This window comes from Schistocerca piceifrons, chromosome 1, assembly GCF_021461385.2.
Source record: "Schistocerca piceifrons isolate TAMUIC-IGC-003096 chromosome 1, iqSchPice1.1, whole genome shotgun sequence".
Classification (NCBI taxonomy): Eukaryota; Metazoa; Arthropoda; class Insecta; order Orthoptera; family Acrididae; genus Schistocerca; species Schistocerca piceifrons.
Genome location: NC_060138.1, coordinates 863,183,303 through 863,210,752, shown reverse-complemented (window position 1 = coordinate 863,210,752; position 27,450 = coordinate 863,183,303). Strand labels below are relative to the sequence as shown.

Sequence of the window (27,450 nt, the reverse complement as noted above, 5' to 3'; positions counted from 1 at the left end):
AAAGAAATGTTGCAAACACTCAGTCACACTCAAACCATGCACAATAAATAAAAATAAAGATTTATAAATACATAAATAAGACAGTATTCTTGCACAAGTGTGCTCATGATAAATGACAACACAATCCCATTACATACTAGTTAAACAATTATTTAGGCCTGCCTGACAGAAGCGGCTTTTGGCCTTATTTACAACGATCTTAAATTACCATGATTTTGTATTAGAAAATGTAATCAATAGTTAAAGAAATATCAGGCATAAATAGCAACATATTCATTAAATAAACACACAAGAATGACATGATACAATGTACTCAAGCTGCATTCATCTGCTGTGTTATTGTGGACAATACTATGTTCTGACAAACATTTGCACAATGAAAAGATATAAAAAAATAACAAATCAAGAAATAAAATAGATAGAGAGATGTAGCTTTCTGGGAAGATAGCTACAATGCAAAGATATCATCTGAGATATCGGTTTCTGAAATTGTTTGAAGTATTTAAAAGTTGTTAATTCAGAGATTCATTTTGAAAATGTTTAGTCGCTGTCAGATATTACCTTCTGTAGCTTTAAAGATATGAAATGAACTGTCTGTCTGCATAAAGCCTCCTGTTGGATAGACTAGTCGTCTGGTGCAAGTCTTTTTAGTTGATGCCACTTTGGTGACTTGTGTGTCAATGAGACTGAAATAATGATGAAGACAACACAATACCCGGTCCCCTAGTGGGGAAAACATCCATTCCAGCTGCAAAATGAACTGGGGCCTCTCACATGGCATTCCACCGTGCTGACCACTCAACTATGAAGGCACACTTAAAGATATTGGAAATTCTTGCATTTGAAAACTGGTTCCAACAGCTTACATACATAATACGTTTCATATGTGTGATCTCCTGCCCGCACTTGATGAGTAGAGTTTTATACAGGGTGATTTTTTTTCACCCTGCACAAACTTTAGGGTTTGATTGATGAGAAGATATGGATCAAAAACAGGTCTAATGAACATATGTCAGAAACGCAAGGTTTCCATGCTAGAGACCATTTATTCAACCATACATTGTTACAGAGACTGCAGCCTAATATGGGCTGTACCACAAAGCCACCGTTACAGTATGTGTTGACAATGGTTTCCATGCATCTCTACGCATGCATTTTTCTACTGTAGCATGTTCTGTCTCACACATTCACATCAGTGAGGCTGCATCCGAACAGTATCAAAGGCAGCATTAATACGCTGCTCCAGTGTCTCCACACCTGGAATGGGCTATGCATACATGGCACTTTTGAGATGGCCCCATTACCAGAAATTGCACAGGTCGAGATCTGGTGAATGAGCAGGCCATGCAACTGGATCCCCTCATGTGATCCATCGACCATCAAGACACAACTGAGATGTGCCCGGACGTTAAAGGTGAAATGGGCTTGAACACCATCATGTAGCAGCGGCATAACCCTTCAAATCATCGATGGCGCTTCTTCCCGCAGGGGAGGCAAAGTCACCCGCAAGAAATGCTGATAGTTCCAGCCTGTTAGGTGACATGGAAGGAAGACTGGTCCCAAAATACAGTTGTTAATTATCCCGGCCCACACATTCCGGCTGCACCAATGCTGATGATTCGCTGTCACCATACCATGGTGGTTCTGCGTACTATCCCACAGATGACTGCTATGGAAGTTGATGGTACCACTCCTTGTAAAGGTGGCCTCATCTGTGAACAGGATGGATAACACAAATTCCGGAATCATGGTTGCCTTGTGAAGAAACCAGTGACAAAACTGCTGCCGATGTGGAAACTCTCACCAACAAGTTCTACATACGCTGTAAGTGATAAGGATAGTAATAAGTGTTATGGAGAATGTTCCACATGGTCATCTGGTTTAAGCTGTACTGGCGGGCAAACTGCCTGGTACAAACTGGCGTCACCTTCCACAATGTTAATCACATTTTCCTCCAAGTCCAATGTCCGAAAATTTCGGGTACATCCTATGTGATTTCCTGCTTCCTGAGACAACCCTATCTCAAACAAATGGTGAAACAATGCTGCAAACATTGAATGCTGTGGTTGTTGTCAGCGGGGATAGGATTGCTGCCTGCTGCCTGTTGCCATTTGCCTTTCCATAAGTAGACACCATGTCGGAAAGCTCTCGTTTCAAATATGGAACCACTTTGTACAATGCTGTATCACATCTACTACAAGGTGAGTCAGCAAGAGACGTGAATTGGACACAACATTAGCAATTACTATGGCAGGAGATGGTGCTAGGGCATGACGTATGAGGAACAACATACTCTAACTGAGGCCGCATGATACAGCGTGTGTTAGACCACAAAGTATGATTGAATAAATGGTCTCTAGCTTGGAAACCATGCATTTCCAGACTTAAGTTCATTAGAGCTTTTCTGTTCCGTACCCTCTCATCGATCAATCCCTAGAGTTTGTACATGGTGGAAAAAAAAAATCAACATGTACATCCAATTACGTTATATTTTCAAAAATTTATTATTTTTGCTTAAAATAATATTGTTTTATTGGAAACACTTCATTTTTCTGAGATCACAGCTGTATTCAGACTTGCTTTATTACTTGGTTGTGATTTACGGTCAAATTCCCAGAGCTGTAGCTTAGCCACCTTCAAGATTGTACCAAAGACCGCCATTTCTGGAGCATTTTGCATTCTGCTATGCGTCTAACCATCGACCAAATTTCCTGTACCACGTTTCATCCGCTTCCTGTTACTCACTTCACTGTTGCACCTGGGGCCAGGCCTTACTGGGTGTCTCTGCTGGACCATACGCAGGACCATGCCACGCTCCAGGGTTCTGCACTAGCATTCAGCTTCACAAGCAAATTCACCTCACCTTGTACCAATTCTAAGTGGCCGAATAACTCGCCTACATATGCATTATGTTACAACTCCAACAGAAAAACTATATCATCATCAAAACTCATTTATTTTGTTTTTTAATCCCTTACCCATATTTCTTTTTCACTTCTTTTACAGCTACCTCAACACATAGACAGAATAACATGTGGGATAAGCTGCAATCCCATCTCATTCCCTTCTCAGCTGCTGCCTCCCTTTCACGTCCAACTGCCGTCTGGTTTCTCTACAAACTGAATGTAACATTTCACTTCTGTAATTTATCCAGATGTTTTTCAACTTTATCCAATTATAAGATTTTTCTGTTTCCAAGCTACAACAGAATTTGAAAAAAGGACACCGGATAATGAACACTAAAAATTGTTTAGGCTTACAAGAATGCTCTTGCGCTACTGTGTCAACAATGAAATATACATTGTGAAACTAAGATTTAAGAACTAATTAGAATGAAGAAAAGTACCTGTAGTCTGCCAAGTAGCTCCTTTACTTTCTCACAAATACAATCTACAGTGTAGCCATCGGGTTTATTTGTGCATGGCACAACATAGGACATGGGCTTTATCTTCTTATGGCTGTGTTTCCCACATGCCTCCATGAGATTTGGTTGATCATTAAAGCTCCAAGCTAAACCCCAGCGGGTTGTACGCCCTTGGCAAAATTCAGTGGTAGCTGCATTTGTTATACCATGTCTGAGCAATTCTTCTTTCAAAGGTTGAAGATCAGATTTAACTCCAACCATGGTGGTGTATATCCTGCAATTAAGAAATGTGAGAACAAGAAAATACAGAAGAGGAGTACCTACTTGTATACGTAATAACCACAAAAACATAAAACAACTAGAACTAGAGTGACAGATACATAAATTTAAAACCACAATTTAAAATCTAGCTTTTAGAATTTCAATAATTCCATTGTTGGAAGAAAGAGATTTGGAAAGATATAGAACAAAAATGTTAGCTAAACTAAACAGAAATATCTTGGAGACAAAAGAAACAAAAGATAAAGCCAGGATTGGCTGAACAAGAGAAAAAAATTAAACAATAAAAAATTAAAATACAGAATGGTTATAATTAAACTTTCGCTACTTGATAGCGCCCCCCCCCCCCCCCAGGACAATACAGTGATCGGAGTATAATGAAACTTTGTGGAAACATCTGTAAGGACATGCAGAAGAGAAATAATGAACAAATAACTGAAAGAAGCACATTTTAATTTCCACATGAGAGGGTAACATTTGTTAACTGCATATCATGATTTCAATGTGGTGACCATCTGCAACCACCTCAGCATGGGATCATACAATAGATTGCTCTACTGCTGTCCCAAAACAATGGTGGACCACAGAATGTTCAGCTGTCATGGCACAGCTCATGCACCGGTTGAAGGTCACACATTGGGTCCAGCATTCTCAGCCACAGCAACAGTACCTTATTTAACAATTTGTAGTGCCATTAACTTCCAGCCTTTCTCAGGAGCAATTCTCAAATCACCATTTAATTGAAACTTCTGAATCATGTTCTTCAACCCCAGTTTGGAAAAAGGACCTCTCCATATTCCTTCGACACACCAATACTTGTGAAGACCACCAGAACTATAGCTGTAGTTTTGATGAAATGGCTTTATGAGTAAAGCCCAGCTCACCTAGTCCTGACCAACACTGGCTGTCTGCAACTGTACTGGACACTGATGCTTGCGTATCAACCCTAAGTGGCCGTACTGGTACAGACACCTCACGGCAAGTCATGACATTAACACTACTAACAACAAAAGTCCTGCTGTGCACTAACACTACTAACAACAAAACTCCTGCTGTGCACAGCTGAACATCACTGCTGTAAAGTTTGGTACCTATACTGTAAACAGTTTCTCATCTATACTGGCTCAAGTAACAGAAGTTTAAATATAACCACGCTGTACATAAAGAAAAGGAAGAGCGAGCGAGCGAGCAGCAAGCAAGCAAGTGTGTGTGTGTGTGTGTGTGTGTGTGAGAGAGAGAGAGAGAGAGAGAGAGAGAGAGAGAACTGTCAAATGATATTTCATAAAACCCAAAGAAATTCTGGTCATATGTAAAGGCTGTTTGTGGCACCAAAGTTAGTGTCCAGTCCCTAATGAATGAGACAGGAACAGAAATTGAGGGTAGCAAAGCAAAAGCTGAAATGCTCAACTCCAATTTCAAATGTTCCTTTACAAAGGAAAACCCATGAGAATTGCACCAATTTAATTCTCATACCACTTAAAAGATGAATGAAATAAGTAATAGTATCTGTGGTGTTGAGAAACACTTTAAATTGTTAAAACTGTACAAAGTTGCAGGGCATAGTGGGATCCCTGCCAGATTCTATACTGAATTGGTGGCCGATTTAGCCCCTCTTCTAACTATAATCTATTGTAGATTCCTCAAAAAAAAATCAGTTCTTGGAAAAAAGCACAGGTCACACTCATCTACAAGGGTAGTAGATGCGATCCACAAAACTACCGTCCAACATCGTTGACATCAATTTTTTGTAGAATCTTTGAGCATATTCTGAGCCCAAACATAACACGGTGTCTTGAACAGAATGACCTCCTTGGTGCCAACCAGCATGGATTCCAAAAATATCAATCATGTGAAACCCAACTCACACTACTCTCGCATGCTATACTGAAAGCTTTGGATCAAGGCAGACACATAGATTGCAGTATTTCTTGATTTCTGAAAAGCATTTGACTCAGTACCAAACTTACATTTGTTGTCAAAAGTTTGACTATATGAGGTACCATGTGAAATTTGTGACTGGATTAAGGACTTTTTGGTAAGGTGGACACTGCTTGTTATCTTGGATGGAGAGTCATCATCAGATGGAGGGGTAACTTTGTGTATGCCCCAAGGAAGTGCGTTGGGACCCTTGCTGTTTATGCTCTATATTAATGACGTTGCAGACAATATTAACAGTACCCTCAGACTTTTTGCAGATGATGCAGTTATCTATAATGAATTACTATTTGAAAGAAGCTGCATAAATATGTGGTGCAAATATTGGCAACTTGCTTTAAATGATCAGAAATGTAAAACTGTCCAATTCACAAAACGAAAAAACATATTGTCATATGACTATGATATCAATGAGTCACAGCTGGAATCAGCCAACTCATACAAATACTTGGGTGTAACACTTTGTAAGGTATGAAACGGAATTATCACCTAGACTCAGTTGTGGGTAAAGCAGGTGGTAGACTTTGGTTTATTTGTAGAATACTGGTGAAGTTCAACCAGTCTACAAAGGAGATTGCTTACAAATCACTTGTATGGCTGGTTCTAGAATATTGCTCAAGTGTGTGGGCCCTGTACCAACTAAGACTGATGGGGGATATTGAACATATACATAGAAGGGCAGCAGAATGATCACAGGTTTTTTTAATCCATGGGAGTGTCACAGAGATACTGAAGGACGTGAACTGGAAGACTCTTGAAGATAGACATAGACTATCTTGAGAAAGTCTATTAACAAAGTTTCAAGAATTGGGTTTAAATGATGATTCTAGCAATACACTACAATCCCCTGTGTATTGCTCACATAGGGATCAAGAGGATAAGATTAGAATAATTATAATTACTGCATGCACAAAGGCACTCAAACAACCATTCTTCCCACACTTCACACGTGAATGGAATCAGAAGAAATTCTAATAACTGTTACAGTGGGATGAACCCTCTGCCTTGCACCTCACACTGGTTTTCACAGTATAGATGTAGATGCAGAACACAAATTACGAAATATAATCAGACGACTGAAGACATGTAGGAGGAACTTTTCCTATAACCAGTAATTAAAGCACTTGTGTTGGGAACAGAGGAATAAAGGGGCGGGGAAAGGAGGGGGGGGGGGATATTCTTTCTTTTTTTTCTCCTCTTTTCAATAGCCTTTGAGTGTCCATTCTCACATTTACTGGTAGCCTGACAGGAATCTTGTATAAACACTGAAGTGCAAAAGAGACTGGTATGGGCATGCATATTCAAACAGAGAGATATGTAAACAGGCAGAATACAGCACTGCGGTCAGCAGTGCCTATACAAGACAACATGTGTCTGGCACAGTTCTTAGGTCAGTTACTGCTGCTACAATGGCAGATTATCAAGATTTAAGTGAGTCTGAACGTAGTGTTAGAGTCAGTGCACAAGTGATGGGACACAGCATCTCCAAAGTAGCGATGAAGTGGGTTTTTCCGGTATGACCATTTCACGAGTGTACGATGAATATCAGGAATCCGGTAAAATGTCAAGTCTCTGACGTTGTTGCGGCTGGAAAAAAAATCATGCAAGAATGGGACCAACAACATCTGAAGAGAGTCATTCAAAGTGACAGAAGGGCAGCCCTTCCAGAAATTGCTGCACATTTCAATGCTGGGCCATCAACAAGTGTCAGCATGTAAATGATTCAACGAAACATCATCAATATGGGCTTTCGGAGCTGAAGGACCACTCGTGAACCCTTGATGACTGCACGACACAAAGCTTTATGCCTCCCCTGGGCCCATCAACACTGAGATTGAACTGTTGATGACTGAAAACATGATGCCTGGTCGGACGGTCTCGTTTCAAATTGTATCGAGCGGCTGGATGTGTACGGGTATGGAGACAACCTCATGAATCCATGAACCCTGCCAGCCAGCAGGGGATTGCTCAATCTGGTGGAGGCTCTGTAATGGTGTGGGGTGTATGTAATGCTGCAACATGATGACTTACATCATCGCCAACAGGAAATGTGTGCTACATTACTGAAGGCCAATTACAGGTTGACAACTTTCAGTTGACAATGGGAGCTCATTTGAATACTGGCTGAGACTGATAAATATGACACAGACAACAAATTTATTTCAGAATGATTAGCAGTTAATGAACAAACATAAGTGCCACAGAAAAAGTTTTATTGTGTTTATTAAATATTCTATAACTGGATAGATAAAAAAATCTACTCATCCAGCGGCGGCAAGAGAACACACATATAAAAAATGGTTTTATGAATGGAATCTTTTCGAGCCAGTGGCTCCTCCTTCTAGCAGAAGGGTTGAAGGGAAAGGGAGAGGAGTGAAGGGAAAGGACTGAAGAGGTTTAGGAAAACCAGTGGAGTTTAAAAAAGTCAGCCAGAACCCCAGGTCAGGGGAGACTTACAAGTTACTGGACAGTATGAGAAGGAAGGACTGGTTGCTAGGGGCTGCACCACACGAGGTTTGAAAACCTGAGAGCTTAAAGGTGGATGACAGGGTAATGTGTAAGACAGAGATTACTGCTAAAACATCGTGCTTGAGTTATTTAGAGTGAAAAGCTAAGTGCATTATATGTAGTGGAGGGGGGGAGGGGTGGGGGGGGGGGGGGGGCAGTGAAAAGATTGAAGAAAGGAGTAGTTACTGTGAAGAAAAGCTGAGATGGAAGAAATTAACATAAATTAAGGCCACGTGGGTGACGAGAACCAAGGACACATTGCAGCGCTAATTTCACATCGCCCTATTCCAAATCCCATGCCCCTCTCCTTGGTGTTGGTCTCATCCTCACTGAAGGTCAACTACACACTTCTGTCAACATTAAACCTACTAACAAACAACAGTACTTACATTTTGACAGTTGCCATCATTTCCATGTCAAACGCTCCCTCCCCTACAGCATTGGCATTCGAGGTAAACATATTTGGTTGGATGCAAGCTCTTTACAGCAATACACCATCATTCTCACCCCACCAGCCTAGTTAAAAAGCAAATTTCCCAGGCCATCATATCCAATCCTGGTATTACTGATCCCTCCAAAAAACATCCTCAGAGCACACCATTTGTCATTCAAGTATTATCCTGGTCTTGAATGTGTTAATCAGCTACTTCTTAAACCATGCCCTGAAATGAGGTCCATTTTGTCAGATTTGGCCCATCACACCTAGAATACTTTTTCATCGTCCTCCCAATCTCCACAATATCCTTGTCACACCCTATGCTCCTTCTGCACCAATCTCCCTACCATATGGCTCCTACCTCTGTGACCGTCCCTGCTGCAAGACTTGCCCTATGCACCCTCCTACCACTACCTATACCAGCCCTGTAACTGACAAAACATATACTATCAAAGTATCACGTCATATACCGGCTGTTACATAAACACTGTCTGGCCTTTTACATTGGCATGACTACCAGCAAGTTATCAGTTAGGATGAATGGGCATAGGCATTGGGGTGTATACCAGCAACACACAATATCCTGTCACATAACATGCTCTACATGACCGTCGTGATCTCGGTACCTGTTTTGTTTCACCACAAGTGCCATCTGGATACTTCCCCGAGACACCAGTTTTTCAGAACTCCACAGATGGGAACTAGCACTACAACATGTCCTTGGTTCTCGTCACCCAACTGGTCTTCATTTACGTTAATTTCTTCCATCTCAGCATTTCTTTGCAGTAACTACTCATTAACTCACTCTGTTTCAGTTTTTTACATCTTTCATTTTCCGACCTGTCTATTTTTCGCTGTCCCCCTCCCACCTTTATTACATACAATGCACTTAGCATTCCACTCCTAACTTGTGCATGATGTTTTAGCAGCAACCTCTGTCTTGCAGCATACCCTGTCTTACATCTTTAAGCTCTCACATTTTAAAATCTCATCCGGTGCAGTCCCCAACAATCAGTCTTTTCTTCTCATCTAGGAAGTCTCCCGTGTCCCGGGGTTTTGTGTGACTTTTCTGAACACTATCCCTTTCCCTAAACCCCTCCAGTCCTTTTCCTTCACCCTTCTTCCTCCCCCTTCAACCCTTCTGCTAACACAAGGAACCAGTTGCTCTGAAAGCTTGCATATGTAAAACCTATTTTTATATGTGTGTTCTCCTGCCCCTGCTTAGTGAATAGATTTTTTTACATCCAATTACATTATGCCAAAAATTAATTATTTTCATTGTTTTATTAAATAGCCTGTAATTTTATATTACGCATAAGAATGTAGAAGACGGGCATAAACTATGATGAGAAAGCCTACTTACAATGTTTAAAGAACCGGATTTAAACAACGACTCTAGAAACATACAACAACCTTTTATGTATTGCTCCCATAGGGACTGTGAGGACAAGACCAGATTAATTACAGCACACATGGAGGCATTTAAACAATCAGTCTTCCCGCACTCTATATGTGAATTAAACAGGAAGAAATACCAGTCCCTGGCACAACAGGACATACATTCTGCCAAGTACTTAGAAATGGTTTGCAGAGTTTTGATGTAAATGTAGAAGCGTGCTTTGAGGTTACTATTCTGACTAACTTGTCACAAGTAATTGTGGAAATTTCTCTTATTTTACACTGATTCTCAAGAAGGGTATAGCTTGAGCATAGGCAGTATTATGAGCACTTCAAACTTGTGTCTTGCTTTCCACACCCAATCAGTCACGTCTTGGGTTCTAATCAAGTGTGGTGTGCATGATATATATGATTATCTCATTTTTCTGTCTTACAGTTTCCATACTACTGTATCTCACCACTAGTAGTTGAAAACAGTCTCATGTTGGGAAAAACTGCACTGATATCTTGTATGGTGGTTTTTGTTTGTTTGTACTAACTTCAGGCACTTTCAATGCCATTTTTGTAAATATGCCAAAAGTGGTTTTGCACAATACCAACATATGAGGAAGTGACTTGGATGGTAATAAATCACGAATAATTAATCTCCGGAGTTCTGAGTTTGTAGATGAATTAATGCTGACTTTTTCTACACTACAGAAACAACAAGGGAAGTTGAAACATCATTGACAATTGATTCATTAACTTGGCTACAAACTATGTAATCCATAAATTATAAATTTTATAACAATTTTAACAGTTAAAATTTATGAATAAAATAAATGATAAAACAAACTTACTAGTCTAATATGGGACAATGTACAAGAAAATTATCACCTAACGTTATTTTCAGTCAAAGTCTACACATCATTCCTCAGAATACTTGAGGTTATTTTCACTGGCTCACCTGATGCTGTTCCTGAGCTGTAGACTCTCCTCCACAATCTTACTAATGAGACCTATTTCACCACCAGGAGTAACCACCTCATCAATAGATCCTGTCCAGGCATTACGTGGAGGTGGGCGCTCAGCAGTTCGTGACTTTTTCTTCTGATCAAGTTGTTCTTCATTCTTGAAGAATGGAGGGTTGCACATACAGAAATCATATTTTTCTTCCTTTCTCACAAGCGGTGTGAGTATTTTACCTTGGTCAACCAGCTGTACTGCAGAACACATCTCTCATGAATCATTAAACTACGTAATTTTTTGAAGGCATTGTTCATTACTGGATATATTAACAAATTATAGAATTACAGCTGAAGACTTCATGATGAATGGCTAGAGCCGTTGGAAAATATGCATAACATTTCAGCATCAAAATGATTTTTATTGACTTAGTGCACTGATGGACTCATGACTGATGTATTTTCCTTTATACCAGCGAGTTTTTTCCACTCTTTTTAGGCCAACATCTATCTACTACTCCCATATTTTGCATTCAGTGTTATCACAGTTTTTCCTGACCCTTCTACTTATGGCAACCTCAGAATTTCGTACACTGTTTTTCTTGGACATTGTAAGGTGCCTACTTCCATGGTTGTTGTCACTGTTTGAAGAGAACCTAATGGCGTCTTTGCAGTTACATACCTATATCACGATCCTCACTTAATTTTAGTCAGTGGCATTCTCTGGTAGCAAATGAGATTTGGTAGATCTGTCATACTGTTTCAATCATATTTATAAATGAGATTACTCTGCTTTCTTAACATTTTATACTGAGATGCCATCCTGTACTCCCTTATTTGAAATGAATTACCTACCGCACTGTTCAAGAATGATCTAGTATTGATATGAAGGCAGACTACACATTCTTGAAAATGCAGTTGATTCATTCTGAAGTAGCATCTTTGGACAGATGGCATGAAGTAAATAGTGGTTTTCTGTCTCTTTGGTTAGTAGCCCCAGAAATTACTGATGCTGGATGGGAGCAAACCCAATATGACTCACAAAGTGTAGCTACATTTTAAACAAATAGCCATCTTTCGATTCAGGTGATAAGTTGTCAGAAAGCATTGTAATGTTATCAAGGAAGATGAAGGCATACCATATCCAACAGGGACCATGCCTAGTAAAGCACAGTAGGGTTTAAACCAACCTTTGGGTTGAGGACTGTTTTACTGAATGGCAAGTGGAACACTCAAAAACAATCATTCCAATATGAACAGTAGACTCTTTCAGACGAAGTGGAGCAGTATGTAGTTGTTATTCCCTTTCTCTTCGGAACATACTAGATGCACATTTCAACGTGGTGCTCACAGCAACAACAAGACTGCAGTTTATTGGCGGAACACTTAGAAAATGCAACAGGTCCACTAAAGAGACTGCTTACAATACATTTGTCTGCCCTCTTCTAGAGTAACGCTTGCAGTGTGGAATCTACATGAGATAGGATTGATGGAGGACATCAAAAAACTTCAAAAAAGGGCAGCTTGTTTTACATTATCGCAAAATAGGGGAGAAAGTACTATGGATATGATACCTGAACTGGGGTCGCAATCATTAAACCAAAGGGCATTTTCTGTTACAGCAAAACCTACTCATGAAATTCCAATCACCTACTTTCTCCTGAGAGTGTGAAAATATTTTGTTGGGGCCCACCTACATAGGGAGAAATGATCATCATAATAAAATAAGAGAAATAACAGTTCACGTGGAAAGATTTAAGTGTTTGTTTTCCCTGCACACTGTCTGAGAATGGAATGGTAAAGAAACATCTTGAAGGTGGCTCTATAAACCTTCTGACAGGTACTTAACTGTGAACTGCAGAGTAACATGTAGTTGAAGAGATTATATTATACTGCCCAACTGACACAAAAAACAACAAGAATGGTGCTTTCTGTTTAAAAGCAGGGTTTTAAGTCAGTTCAAAAGCTAATGCAATTACTCTTTCTGAAATTTCAACAACTTGCAGCATTATAAAAGATTTTCCCAACAGGATCCGACCTTTAATTTTTGTAATCTTATCCCAGATTGACACTCACAAGATTTTGGTATTGAGGCACTAGCTGCTTACAGCAAGACCATTCATAGCCTCAGAATGTAACCTAAGCACACTCTTCACTCCTGGTTATGGGTCAAAGTGATAATCTAGGGCCTGATCATATACATCAAACTGCAATTTATGGTGTAGTATTCCATTAGTGCTGCATGACTGCTGCTTACTTTAATTCTTATACCTACCCCAAAGCTTTTCACCCAAATTCATCCATCTTCTCGCTTTGCCACACCATGCTTATCACCCTCTACATGCTTCCATAATTTACAAACCCACCATCCTGAGAAGCTCCATGTTCATGGTTACTATAACACACTAAAACAATTTCTGCTCCTGTACACCAGAACATTTTGTACTTTGCTTGCAGCCTAAATCAGAATTTACACTGCCTGTTATGCGACGCCGAGTCTCTAAAGTGATGTTATATGCTGGAGCTTTTACCCTTCATGTGATGCAGAGCTATCTATCAATGTGGAGCAGTAGTTGTTGGACAATCTTTGAATTATGTCAGTTTTCCTCGACCCAGTAAATTTTGTTTTAGCAGAAAACAGTGCTCTCTGAATTCAAGGCAGTTGTGAATTGGTGAATAAAATGAACAAGGAGAGGACTGTGAGGAGAGAAGGACCGTGAAAACAAAATGAACAAAGAGAGAAGGACCACAGGAAAATTTATTCATTTGCAGAGTGACCTGAGAAAAGATAAAGATAAATTTTGCAATTACTTCAGAATGAGTACAGGGACACCTGCTTCAAGGAAGGTTATTACTACTTATGATCACAATCAGGTAGGTACACATTATCAAGTTTGCAAAACAGTTTTTACTATCAGAGAATTACAATCTGTGATATATTCACCATATTTTATAAATTATAAGAGAGCTGAGATGGAGTCAAACTGATGTTCATGGCAGTTCACTGAAAATATCAAAGTTTCCATGAGTTTGGGGTTTGAAATTATGCTTTCAGCTTGACAGTTTCCAGCCCGTAATTCGACATGAGAGAATGTGCAGTGGAAGGAGTTTAAGAATGTTGCAATGCTTCCAGTAAAATCTGCTGCATTCTAATTCTACAGGGTAGTTAAAAGAAAGTGTTGGTTTTGATATATCAAAGTAAGAAATTTATTTTTACAAAAAGCACAAACAAAATACATAAATATGTTCATCTAACCTTCCCATTTCACGTATGCAAAATGTGAGGCATATCACTTCCTCTACTGTGTTGGCAATCACTATGACTGTATGACAAATACCACATGTATTTCACTGACAACTCATCAAATTTCCTCCTTTGGGTCATGGATACTTCAGGGTTTATTGGCATACACTACTGACTTAAGATGACTTCAAAGAAAAAAAATCACAAGGAGTTAAGTCACATGACCTTCATGGCCATTGATGATCCTTGATGGCCATCGATGATCGGTATTGCGGGAAATGAGGCAATTTGGGAACTGCTCATGGAGCAACTGAATTGTTTTGAGGTAAGTATGGCAGGTGGCACAATCCTGCTGACACCAAGACTATTCAATGTCCATTCCATCCATATGGGGACACAAAAACTCCCACATCATCGTATGGTATCAGTCTCCATTGACTGTTATAGTTGTCTTGCACCAACTTCAGAAAAATAACGGCTGATGATGGCACCTGACAAAAAGCCACACCACACTGTCACTCATTGTGGATATGCTTCCCTTTATTGGATCATGGAAGGATTTTCTTACCCCCAAATACGGTAGTTCTACTTATTCACAAAATCATTTAAGTGGAAGTGTGCTTCATCAATGAAGATGATTTTGTTTTGCAAAGCTCTTGTCCTCTCAGAACCCAGTCAACAGACTGTTGTCTTGTCCCTTTCGACTGCCGTGTCAATTGAATTTTATGGTGGTGATGGTGGTGGGGGGGGGGGGGAGGGGGGGGGTGTAAGGGAGATCATACCAGAGAATTCTCCATACTGAAGAACAGCTTAAGCCCAATTGGTGGGAGCAGTGACGAACTGATTGCATTGCGCTGACAGCCACAGTGTCATGAACAACTGCAACACTTTCCTCATTTCGACCAGGACAATGATGGCAAGGACCTTTAAGGTTTACTGCTGAATCCATCTCAAAGAACTTTTTCGTAAGTCTGTGAACTGTTGATTCATTTGGTGCCTCATTACAACCTAGAATTGTACAAAGTCACCTGACAGTTGCAGCATAACTTCCTCCATTCAGCTAAAACATTTTTGTGAACGGCTCACATTGCGCACAAGTGAACTGCTACAGGGTTAGACACTGAATGCGAGAAATTCAAACTGAGTCAACAATCAACAGGAAACAAATCAAAACAATGTCACCAACTGACAAACAAAATTTTACCACCAGCTGTTTCAAAACTGGCACTCTTTTTGAATCACCCTTTAGCTGTCAAGTGGACTTCAGGTGACAGTTTCCATATAATGTGAAGCAAACTCAATGCAGAATGACAACTGCCATCTTGCATCTCTAATTTTAAAATTTGTTGCAACATGTCATGTAAATATTTTCACTTAGAACTTAAATACATAAAACTGCAACCAGTCACTTTTTTGAATAGTTTTTTTGCTTGCTTGCATTACTAGTAGTAGCTGATGTTAACTGCAGATTAATAGTAATTGAAGTTGGTGGTTACAGTAAACAATCAAATGGCATGGCATTTAGAACAAGTGATTTGTACACTAATATTTCTAACGTTCTGCAAAACTGGCCACCACCAAAAGAAATAACCGGTACTTCAGAAAAACTGCATTAATGTTGAGTGGAGATGAAGTCTTTTCCCAACAAGAAAATTTAATGTGTCTCTTTCCTGAACTGTAACTCAGTAAGGTTATTCGACAAGAAATTATCAAGGGCTATAATGGTAGTAGAAAATGCATTCTGAATTATGGTCAGCAAGTGGTGTCTTCTCCAAAAGGAAACTGAAACTGCTTTAAACAACACAGACATTATTATTCTGCGTATCTGCCTCCTGCACAACATGATAATTGAGGAAGATGGGCTGGACATCTCCCTTCAATTGTGTGTTGATCAGGGCATAATTGGAAATAATGCTTTTGCAGCATTCTTTCAAAATAACAGAGCAAACAGTAATGCTACAAGAAGAGTGAGGAGTGTCAGAGAGACATTCAAAAATTACATAATGCAAAAATTACATCAACAGTTATTAATGCAAACACATTTCATGACCAAATTATTGAATACTGCAATCACAGTGACCATCATTTCATTACCAAAATGATGAAATCTGTACACGATTCAGATGTACACAATCCTCCCCCCATGAACCATGGACCTTGCCGCTGGTGGGGAGGCTTGCGTGCCTCAACGATACAGATAGACATACCTGTTGAGAGACCATACAAACGTGTGGTTCCTGAAGAAGGGTAGCAGCCTTTTCAGTAGTTGTGAGGGCAACAGTCTGGATGACTGACTGATCTGGCCTTGTAACACTAATAAAAACGGCCTTGCTGTTGTGGTACTGTGAATGGCTGAAAGGAAGGGGAAACTACAGCCGTAATTTTTCCCGAGGGCATGCAGCTTTACTGTATGAGTAAAGGAGTTTTGCAATTTGGGGAGCAAAATAACTGATGATGGTCGAAGCAGATGGGATATAAAATGTAGAGTGGCAATGGCAAGGAAAGCGTTTCTGAAGAAGAGAAATTTGTTAACAGCGAGTATTGATTTAAGTGTCAGGAAGTCGTTTCTGAAAGTATTTGTATGGAGTGTAGCCATGTATGGAAGTGAAACATGGATGATAAATAGTTTAGACAAGAAGAGAATAGAAGCTTTCAAAATGTGGTGTTACAGAAGAATGCTGAAGATTAGATGGGTAGATCACATAACTAATGAGGAGGTATTGAATAGAATTGGGGAGAAGAGGAGTTTGTGGCACAACTTGACTAGAAGAAGGGATTGGTTGGTAGGACATGTTCTGAGGCATCAAGGGATCACCAATTTAGTACTGGAGGGCAGCGTGGAGGGTAAAAATCGTAGATGGAGACCAAAAGATGAATACACTAAGCAGATTTGGAAGGATGTAGGATGCAGTAGGTATTGGGAGACGAAGAAGCTTGCACAGGATAGGGTAGCATAGAGAGCTGCATCAAACCAGTCTCAGGACTGAAGACCACAACAACAACAATACACAATATTTTTGTGTCACTTGCTAGTATTTTTGTAGTCATTTATTTTACTTTCTGTACTTACTGTCTGCTCCACAAACTTGAGCTATTTCCTTCTGAGCTTGACGTAGCAGATCCCTGTTGTGGCAATGTTTGTTTTTCTGATCCCACATGGGGCATTCAAGCACATTAGCAATGAGCTTTTCATGCTTATTGCATGAAACTGCTCCAAACAATTACAAAAAATACAAACTCATTTGTGATTATATTACATCATGTTGGATCATCTCACCCAGCTCAGCCTGCAATCTAAAAGGCCACCACACTGATCTATTGTTACATCAAGCCCCTTGATTGCCATGCAATTTCAGCACTTCACCATTTGGCTCAGCATCATGAGCAGTGTAAATTCAGCCTACCTTCTGTACCGATCAATTTCCCTATCTCCTTTCCACAGTTTTTAATCTCATTTCACTAGGATATTTTATACACAAATAATCCCATTGCACATCATCTTTACACCACCAAACAATGTTGTGCCACCTCATCACTTCTTCGTTCCTCCTAAATACTCCCAACTATAAGGAACAGTATCACCATCATCATTATTATTAGCATCTAACCACAAAGGAATGTAACAATATAATGAAAAGGACAGTTGGAACTCGCTATATAGCCGAGATGCTGAAAGGCATAACAAAAAGACTGTCGGAAAGTTGGCTTTCGGCCAACAAGGGCTTTGTCGAAAATAGACGACACACACACACACATCCATCTGCCAGAGACTGTGGTTTTGTGTGTGTGGGGCCTTGTAGGCTGAAAGCTTACTTTCCGACTATCTTTTTGTTGTGCCCTCCTGCGACTCAGCATCTCCACTATATATGGTGAACAACCGCTGCTACACTTTTCATTATATTGTTACATCCAACTATGAAGTTAGAAAGCTGGAATTCTTGGAAAATACAACACTTTTGGGAGTACATGCTGCCATCTTCAAGATTTCCTGTAAATGAAAGTAACTCATTTTGAGGGAAAGAAGGGGGGATTCAAAGAGCCCAACTGTTGAAGCCATGAGCATTGTTGCATGCAACATGTTCAGCTACTGAGTGCTTATGTTCCCCGTAAGCCACAGTTTAGCTCTAGAAATTCTCATTAATGGAGAGCTGATTAATTTTTGTACCTTCATAGATTGCAGTGCAGTAACTGCAGCCCAACTGCTTTCACATAATTATGTGCTCATTTCTGATGAGATAAGAAATGTTTGCAATAAGATTGCAAAAGGAAGTAGTGGGTGGGTTATATGGGACAGGCGTAAAAGCTGAATTTTTCACAACATAATGATATGTGACATGTACAATTTGCTTATGACTAAAAATTAGGACATTGATGTACTGAGTTGGCAACAGAACATCACTTGGCAGTATGAAAACATGGTCTTTGTAGAATATTTCTCATCTCAGACCATGATGAGAGGTAGCTGAATCTTTACAAAAGCTTATGGGCCAAGTTCTTCAACATGTGTGATACTGGAAGGTATGGTATGATGCAGTGTGGTGTGAACTGGTTTGAGGTTGATTAGCACTGGCAATGTATTATTGTGGTTGGAGTTATGCAAAAATGTTGTGGAAGATCCGTTTATAAGGTACCTAGAAAAGACATTATCCCCATATAAAGGTTCTCTCAATATTGTGTCCCTATGACGGTTCCAACAAAGTTCCTAGAATATGACAATGACTGCTCCTTTCTACTGACTTGTAAAGTCACCAGGCATGACAAGATTCTACAAGGAGGGGAGAGGTCGGAAAGAGGGAGAATGGGACATTTTAATGTGCCATGAATGATAGACATTAAAATAGAAGTACAGCTGGTTGCAAGTATGTCTCATACAGGCATAAGTTTCTACAAAGCTATAAGAGAGGCTGTGATAAACATCCAAGAAAGTAGTTCATTGAGCTAAGAATTACTTTGGGGTTTACAAACTGGACATGCAATACAGTCTGCCTAGTATATATCGCAAGTATGCACATCCAACATGGTAATTTCTTCAGCCACCCACACAAGATAGATATCAGAGACTCTCCAATCAAAAATTAAATAAAATTAACATTAATATTTTTGATTTTTGTATGTAATGCATTGTGAATCATGTAAAACGACTATTCTTCATTAAATGACAAAGTGAAGATGGCCATCTTTAGTTTATGTTTAACATGTGTGGCAACAGGGAGGAAATGTGAGGAATGGTCCTTCAATAACTATACTAACATAGAGTAGTTAATTGCTCTATTGCCTATTTCTACAGTCATATCAGCAAGAGTTAGATAGTAACATCCGTTCTTCTCATTCATGGCTTTTTTGAAAGTTACGAACGAACGTTATCAGGAGAAAGAAAACTGGCATTCTACGGATCGGAGTGTGGAATGTCAGATCCCTTAATCGGGCAGGTAGGTTAGAAAATTTAAAAAGGGAAATGGATAGGTTAAAGTTAGATATAGTGGGAATTAGTGAAGTTCGGTGGCAGGAGGAACAAGACTTTTGGTCAGATGATTACAGGGTTATAAATACAAAATCAAATATGGGTAATGCAGGAGTAGGTTTAATAATGAATAAAAAAATAGGAGTGCGGGTTAGCTACTACAAACAGCATAGTGAACGCATTATTGTGGCCAAGATAGACACAAACCCCATGCCTACTACAGTAGTACAAGTTTATATGCCAACTAGCTCTGCAGATGATGAAGAAATTGATGAAATGTATGACGAGATAAAAGAAATTATTCAGGTAGTGAAGGGAGACGAAAATTTAATAGTCATGGGTGACTGGAATTCGTCAGTAGGAAAAGGGAGAGAAGGAAACATAGTAGGTGAATATGGATTGGGGGGAAGAAATGAAAGAGGAGGCTGCCTTGTAGAATTTTGCACAGAGCATAACTTAATCATAGCTAACACTTGGTTCAAGAATCATAAAAGAAGGTTGTATACCTGGAAGAATCCTAAAAGGTATAAGATAGATTATATAATGGTAAGACAGAGATTTAGGAACCAGGTTTAAATTTCCAGGGTCAGATGTGGATTCTGACCACAATCTATTGGTTATGAACTGCAGATTGAAACTGAAGAAACTGCAAAAAGGTGGGAATTTAAAGAGATGGGACCTGGATAAACTGAAAGAACCAGAGGTTGTAGAGAGTTTCAGGGAGAGCATAAGGGAACAATTGACAGGAATGGGGGAAAGAAATACAGTAGAAGAAGAATGGGTAGCTCTGAGGGATGAAGTAGTGAAGGCAGCAGAGGATCAAGTAGGTAAAAAGACGAGGGCTAATAGAAATCCTTGGGTAACAGAAGAAATATTGAATTTAATTGATGAAAGGAGAAAATACGAGGGCCGTTCAGAAAGTAACCTCCGGTTGATTTAAAAAAATACACCAAGTTAAATAAAAATATTTTAATATATACATCTTACAACTACATCTTTGCACTATTTTTCTACATAGTCTCCATAGCGATTGAGGCACTTATCGTATCTCTTCACAAGCTTTGAAATTCCTTCTGCATAAAAATCACCCGCTTGTGCCTGGAGCCAGCCTGTGACCGCATCTTTGAGCTCTTCGTCGTCATCAAACCGCTGTGACCCAAGCCATTTCTTCAAATGCATGAAGAGGTGATAATCACTTGGCGCCAGGTCTGGGCTGTAAGGTGGATGGTTGATAACGTCCCACTTGAAGGACTCAAGAAGGGCTGTTGTTCTGCGAGCAGAGTGAGGACGGGCGTTATCGTGCAAAAAAACGATACCGGAAGTCAGCATACCACGGCGTTTGTTCTGTATAGCCGTCTTGATTAATGGTCGTACCACGTTCCATGAATTCAACCAACAACACCCCTTTGGCATCCCAAAACACCGTTGCCATCAGTTTTCTGGCAGTAAAATCTTGCGAGGCTTTTCTTGGTTCGGTAGGCGAATTTGAATGTGCCCACATCTTTGATTGTTCTTTTGTCTCAGGGTTCACGTACTTAATCCAGGTTTCGTCACCGGTCATGATTCTGTTTAACAATGGTTCTCCTTCGTCCTCATAATGTGACAGAAAGTCTAATGCAGAGGTCATTCTTTGAGTTTTGTGGTAGTCGGTAAGAATTTTGGGCACCCATCGTGCACAGAACTTACGGTAACCCAATCTTGCTGTCACTATCTCGTACAAGAGAGTCTTAGAAATCTGTGGAAAACCAGTAGACAACTCCGACATTGAGAAACGTCGATTTTCACGAACTTTTGCATCAACTGTCTGAACGAGTTCGTCAGTCACCAATGATGGTCTACCACTCCTCTCTTCATCATGAACGTTTTCTCATCCACATTTAAATAAACGTACCCATTCACGGACAACTCCTTCACTCATAACTCTTGGTCCGTACACGGCACAAAGCTCACGATGAATAGCTGCTGCAGAATATCCTTTGGCTGTAAAAAACCTTATGACAGCACGCACTTCACATTTGGCGGGGTTTTCTATTGCAGCACACATTTCAAACTCCCACAAAAACTAAACTAGCGCAGGTACGACGTTCACTCGACCACGGCTTGATGCCGACTGACCTGTTGAGTGCGTGAACGCACAGATGGCGTCGCTACTCCCCCCACAACCCGCACTGTGACCAATCGGAGGTTACTTTCTGAACCGCCCTCGTATAAAAATGCAGTAAATTAAGCAGGCAAAAAGGAATACAAACGTCTCAAAAATGAGATCGACAGGAAGTGCAAAATGGCTAAGCAGGCATGGCTAGAGGACAAATCTAAGGATGTAGAGGCTTGTCTCACTAGGGGTAAGATAGATATTGCCTCCAGGAAAATTAAAGAGACCTTTGGAGAGAAGAGAACCACTTGTATGAATATCAAGAGCTCAGATGGCAACCCAGTTCTAAGCAAAGAAAGAAAGGCAGAAAGGTGGAAGGAGTATATAGAGGGTTTATACAAGGGCAATGTACTTGAGGACAATATTATGGAAATGGAAGAGGATGTAGATGAAGAAGAAATGGGAGATAAGATACTGCGTGAAGAGTTTGACAGAGCACTGAAAGACCTGAGTCGAAACGAGGCCCCGGGAGTAGACAACATTCCATTAGAACTACTGATGGCCTTGGGAGAGCCAGTCATGACAAAACTCTACCATCTGGTGAGCAAGATGTATGAGACAGGCGAAATACCCACAGACTTCAAGAAGAATATAATAATTCCGATCCCAAAGAAAGCAGGTGTTGACAGATGTGAAAATTACAGAACTATCAGTTTAATAAGTCACAGCTGCAAAATACTAACGCGAATTCTTTACAGACGAATGGAAAAACTGGTAGAAGCGGACCTCGGGGAAGATCAGTTTGGATTCCGTAGAAATGTTGGAACACGTGAGGCAATACTAACCTTACGACTTATCTTAGAAGAAAGATTAAGAAAAGGCAAACCTACGTTTCTAGCATTTGTAGACTTAGAGAAATCTTTTGACAACGTTAACTGGAATACTCTCTTTCAAATTCTGAAGGTGGCAGGGGTAAAATACAGGGAGCGAAAGGCTATTTACAATTTGTACAGAAACCAGATGGCAGTTGTAAGAGTCGAGGGACATGAAAGGGAAGCAGTGGTTGGGAAGGGAGTGAGACAGGGTTGTAGCCTCTCCCCGATGTTATTCAATCTGTATATTGAGCAAGCAGTAAAGGAAACAAACGAAAAATTCGGAGTAGGTATTAAAATTCATGGAGAAGAAGTAAAAACTTTGAGGTTCGCCGATGACATTGTAATTCTGTCAGAGACAGCAAAGGACTTGGAAGAGCAGTTGAACGGAATGGACAGTGTCTTGAAAGGAGGATATAAGATGAACATCAACAAAAGCAAAACAAGGATAATGGAATGTAATCAAATTAAATCGGGTGATGCTGAGGGAATTAGACTAGGAAATGAGACACTTAAAGTAGTAAAGGAGTTTTGCTATTTAGGGAGCAAAATAACTGATGATGGTCGAAGTAGAGAGGATATAAAATGTAGACTGGCAATGGCAAGGAAATCGTTTCTGAAGAAGAGAAATTTGTTAACATCGAGTATAAATTTAAGTGTCAGGAAGTCGTTTCTGAAACTATTTTATGGAGTGTAACCATGTACGGAAGTGAAACATGGACGATAACCAGTTTAGACAAGAAGTGAATAGAAGCTTTCGAAATGTGGTGCTACAGAAGAATACTGAAGATAAGGTGGGTAGATCACGTAACTAATGAGGAGGTATTGAATAGGATTGGGGAGAAGAGAAGTTTGTGGCACTACTTGACTAGAAGAAGGGATCGGTTGGTAGAACATGTTTTGAGGCATCAAGGGATCACAAATTTAGCATTGGAGGGCAGCGTGGAGGGTAAAAATCGTAGAGGGAGACCAAGAGATCAATACACTAAGCAGATTCAGAAGGATGTAGGTTGCAGTAGGTACTGGGAGATGAAGAAGCTTGCACAGTATAGAGTAGCATGGAGAGCTGCATCAAACCAGTCTCAGGACTGAAGGCCACAACAACAACAACGAACGATGTATGCAAACAATATTCTCATCAGACACTTATCTATTACACAATACAGATTTTTTAAAATTACCTTGTCGTTTTAGCTTCTATAACAAAATGCGTGTTAAATATGGTGTGAGCATGGACTATATTCTAGAGCAAGGCGTCGCCACAACAATTATTTTGTATTCATTTTCAGTTGCCTGGCCAACTCTCAACCACACTGTCACTGTCTAATCAAACATAGACCTCGAACCACACTACAAACCAGTCTATAAACTCAATCAAGATTTCAGACTCAATTATGTGTAAGCATTACATAATTACTTCATATTGTTTGTTGATTACAAAGCCACCCCAATGAAATAGTAATCAAAAACTTTAATTGAACTACTCATGAAATAGTTGAAAATGTCTCAGAAACATTCACAAGTGATTACGATAGCTACTGGTACTACAAATCTTTTATATTACTTATGTAGCAACACTAACCTTTTATCAGTTCCTGAAGATTGTTGTTTTCCACATTAATTTTGGCTGCATTTGCACTCTCGTGATCCGTCTCTGATGCAATCATATGCCAACCATTCTTTTTTGCAGCTAAGAGGGGGTAAATACATGATGCTCCAGTGCCTGACAAAAGAAATATTTTTATTCCTACACTTATACACATATATCACTTTCTAAATAGAAAATATCAGTACGTGAAAAGAGCTGTGCTGTCAGCAAAAGCATATGCTCAAGGGAATGCTTATTACTATGCCAAAAACAAACAAGATAGATGCAACCGAGTTGAACAAAATCATTTATGATCATCAGACACAGGTATACAGGTGCGGAATACTGACACTGGAACTAATACAAAACCAATACTCCTTGCTCTACATAACAACGTGTGGGTATTATTAGTATTTTGAACTGCTTGGAACTGAACAATCTATTACTTTCAATGAACAAATATTATTGTCAGAATTACAGCATTTACCTATGTCTATGCCACAAACTGACTTTTCTTGGCTTCCATCACAGAGTGCTAACAAATCTTCAATCCATAATAAATAGTTAAGGCGAAGTGGTAATGTTGGCACAAGGCGACTACTTGGAATCTTCACTTCCAGCCCAAAATCTTTCTTTAACAACGCCGTTGTAAGTGCACGAAGAGCTTCCTGGTCTTGGAAGTTAATTGAAACTTTTCCTGCGACATCCTGTGCGAAGTATAAACTTTAAGTAAATCTGACTCATATACAAGTCTATGAGAGCTGCAACAAGCCAGTCTTCGGAGTGAAGACAACAAAAGTAAGAACAATAACAGTATATGACACTTATCATCTGTATCCAATTTTCTTCTGATATAATTTAATGTTGTATCGATATCAAGTGGATAGTCGAATTTTCCTATTACTATATGCCTTGCTTACCTGCTTCGCATGTTTCCGAAAATCTGGATATAATATCGCCAGCTCTTTAAAATTTGGAGGATTTTTGTAGATATTTCTGGGATGCATAAACTTGTTGAGCGACATGATGACCCAGCAGTGCTCTATGTAAAGATAAGTTTACGCCGATTTTCCAAAGTTCCCTACAAATAAAAAATCTGTGGAACACATTTGTGTACTGCATAACTCATATTTTGATCGTGCAAATATACCACAGTGACACCAACATTCAAATATAAACAAACAACAAGCGACAGTCATGCCCCGCCATGTTGGTACAGTTCCTCTTCCGTTTTACGAGAATTCTCGTGTTGTGCGAGAAACTCCCGCAGTTTGCGCAAACGTTCATTGACGAAGGTAGTGTTTTATAGTGAGAGTTGGTTAGCACATTCCGCTGCCCAGAAACAGCTTTGCAATATTATGTAAGTATTGTGTGTACAAGAGACAACTAAAAAGTAGTATTACGTCATATTATTCCGTAGTGATTGCATGTTGTTTAAAATGATTCCGCTACCTTGAAAATTATAGCGTCAAATACCACAATCAAAATGGCCGTTGGATAATAGTGACAAGAAATTGCTATGTTGCTGTGCTCATGAACAAAATAGTTTCGGTTATATTTCGCTAAACAACAGTTTGAATTTGAACAGCCTCTTAAATTAACTAGGAAGGATATTTGAGCTGCCTAGTTTCTTCATTTTTTGTAGCAAACAATTTTAAAATGTCATTAGTGATGTCATTGATATTTACATGGTCGTATGTAAGGATACTCAGTTTCTGCGTTTCTCAGTTTCTGGTGGAAGATTGGCTGGAGAGTCTGATGAGATATTTCGTTTTAAACTGACGATCAACAAGACGTGGGGAGAATGTAGTAATGACCTGATTTTTCTGTTATATTACTTGTGTAGATGGTTGCAGCTGTTGTTGACATTTAAATAAGGAGAATAGAGTATTGACGTCACATATTCCCTTATGTAGCCCATTGTCTGTCGCACTTAAATTACCGGTTATCCTTGATTTGACAAGAAAATGTGTCCTTTGTTTGTGATAAACTACTGTATCCACCGACAATAAAGCAAGTCAGCTCTGAGAATAAAAAGTGTGGGAAACGCAGTTAGTAAACATGAAATTCTACCTCCATGCCCATAAGAATGGTACTGTAACATCAAGCCTGAATGAGCGTTTGTGGTGTGTTACAAAATTTTATCGTGTAACAGTTGGCATTTGATGCAAAATTAACTTCCGTGTACCAGTATAGTTTGCCAGAGTCGTTAAACCAGTCATGAATTAGCTAAAATGAGCGTGCCACATGTTACTTTCTTACCCCTTCATTCTTTTTTGGATACAGCGTTTGAAGTCTAGTGAATGCCGATAACATGGGATTGTCTGTTCTTGTTTTTGTTTCACGATTTTTACCTGCTGAATGATTTGAAGTAGCAATTACGGGTGTTTATTCATAAAACATCGTGCCTGCTGTAGTAAATATGTTAGCATTTTTATATCGAAATTCAAACACTAACAAAGGGAAAAATTTCTTAATATTATAATATGCAAAATTTCCAGTCTGGGTATAGTTGTGCGTTAGTTTGGCGATTCGCAACTGATCTAATTAATGCATTTCAAGCCACTGACTTAAGCTCAGTTTCTTAAGCATCGACCCTGCTGTTAATGAATACTTTATTCCTGTCTGGGCCGAGTGCAATGTCATTTCGACGTCTTGAGACCCGTATTGACGCAGGTTGTTGGGTAAGGCCGCGCCTAACTTGGCAACAGTGTAGCCTGGCAGGCCAGCCGGGCAGTTGTCAGTGACATCACTGGTCTGATTCACGCCTCGGGCAGGCCCAAGCCTAGTCTGGCGGAGGCTGTGTGTTCGAGAACTGTTTGCAGTATACTGTCGTATTTTATAACTTTTGTTTTGGTGTTTATTGAAGACAACTGAATTACCTGTCGTGTCGTTATTTCTTAGATGTGCCTTACCTAACCTCTCTTTCAGAAAACATTACGTCGCTAATTTGCCTGTGTTGCCTGAAAGACAGTTCTAAAGAACTTCTGGCTAAACCGTATAGTTCATGAAAGCATCTACCGACAGATAGCCCAGAAACATATTTGTTATGCTTACCATATGGTGGTACGTTACCACGAATCTAACTTATGTTGCGACAATTTGAGGACAGCCTTGATAGCCCCTCTTTCACTTACAATATCTATAATGCCTAACAAAAGTGAATGTTATCGGTGTACGTACTGGAATGCTGATAGTGTATGGGATCTCTTAACCCCCGTCATGGTGCACAGCCCAAATTGAAGGTTGCTTGTCTAATGGATTCCTGAAGCAAAAAAATTTGTTTTCAAAACAGGTAGTGTACTAACGTTACGCCAGTTACCCAGACT

At 39.7% G+C, this 27,450-nt stretch overlaps 2 protein-coding genes across 2 annotated transcripts in view; one reads left to right on the top strand and one right to left on the bottom strand.

Annotated features, from left to right (window-relative positions):
* Positions 1-25,317, bottom strand: part of LOC124716070 (U6 small nuclear RNA (adenine-(43)-N(6))-methyltransferase) — a 43,872-nt gene extending 18,555 nt beyond the window's left edge. Inside the window, exons 1-5 of the mRNA XM_047243142.1 lie at positions 25,042-25,317; positions 24,609-24,828; positions 24,116-24,256; positions 10,867-11,122; positions 3,347-3,638 (exon numbers count right to left, since the gene is read on the bottom strand). Of these exons, the coding sequence (XP_047099098.1) occupies positions 3,347-3,638; positions 10,867-11,122; positions 24,116-24,256; positions 24,609-24,828; positions 25,042-25,146 (1,014 nt within the window). The 5' untranslated portion in view covers positions 25,147-25,317. The remainder of the gene's footprint in view (positions 1-3,346; positions 3,639-10,866; positions 11,123-24,115; positions 24,257-24,608; positions 24,829-25,041) is intronic.
* A 39-nt stretch (positions 25,318-25,356) lies between these two features.
* LOC124716054 (lissencephaly-1 homolog) overlaps positions 25,357-27,450 on the top strand; it is a 174,917-nt gene continuing 172,823 nt past the window's right edge. Inside the window, exon 1 of the mRNA XM_047243141.1 lies at positions 25,357-25,481. The gene's annotated coding sequence lies outside the window, so the exon portion shown is untranslated. The remainder of the gene's footprint in view (positions 25,482-27,450) is intronic.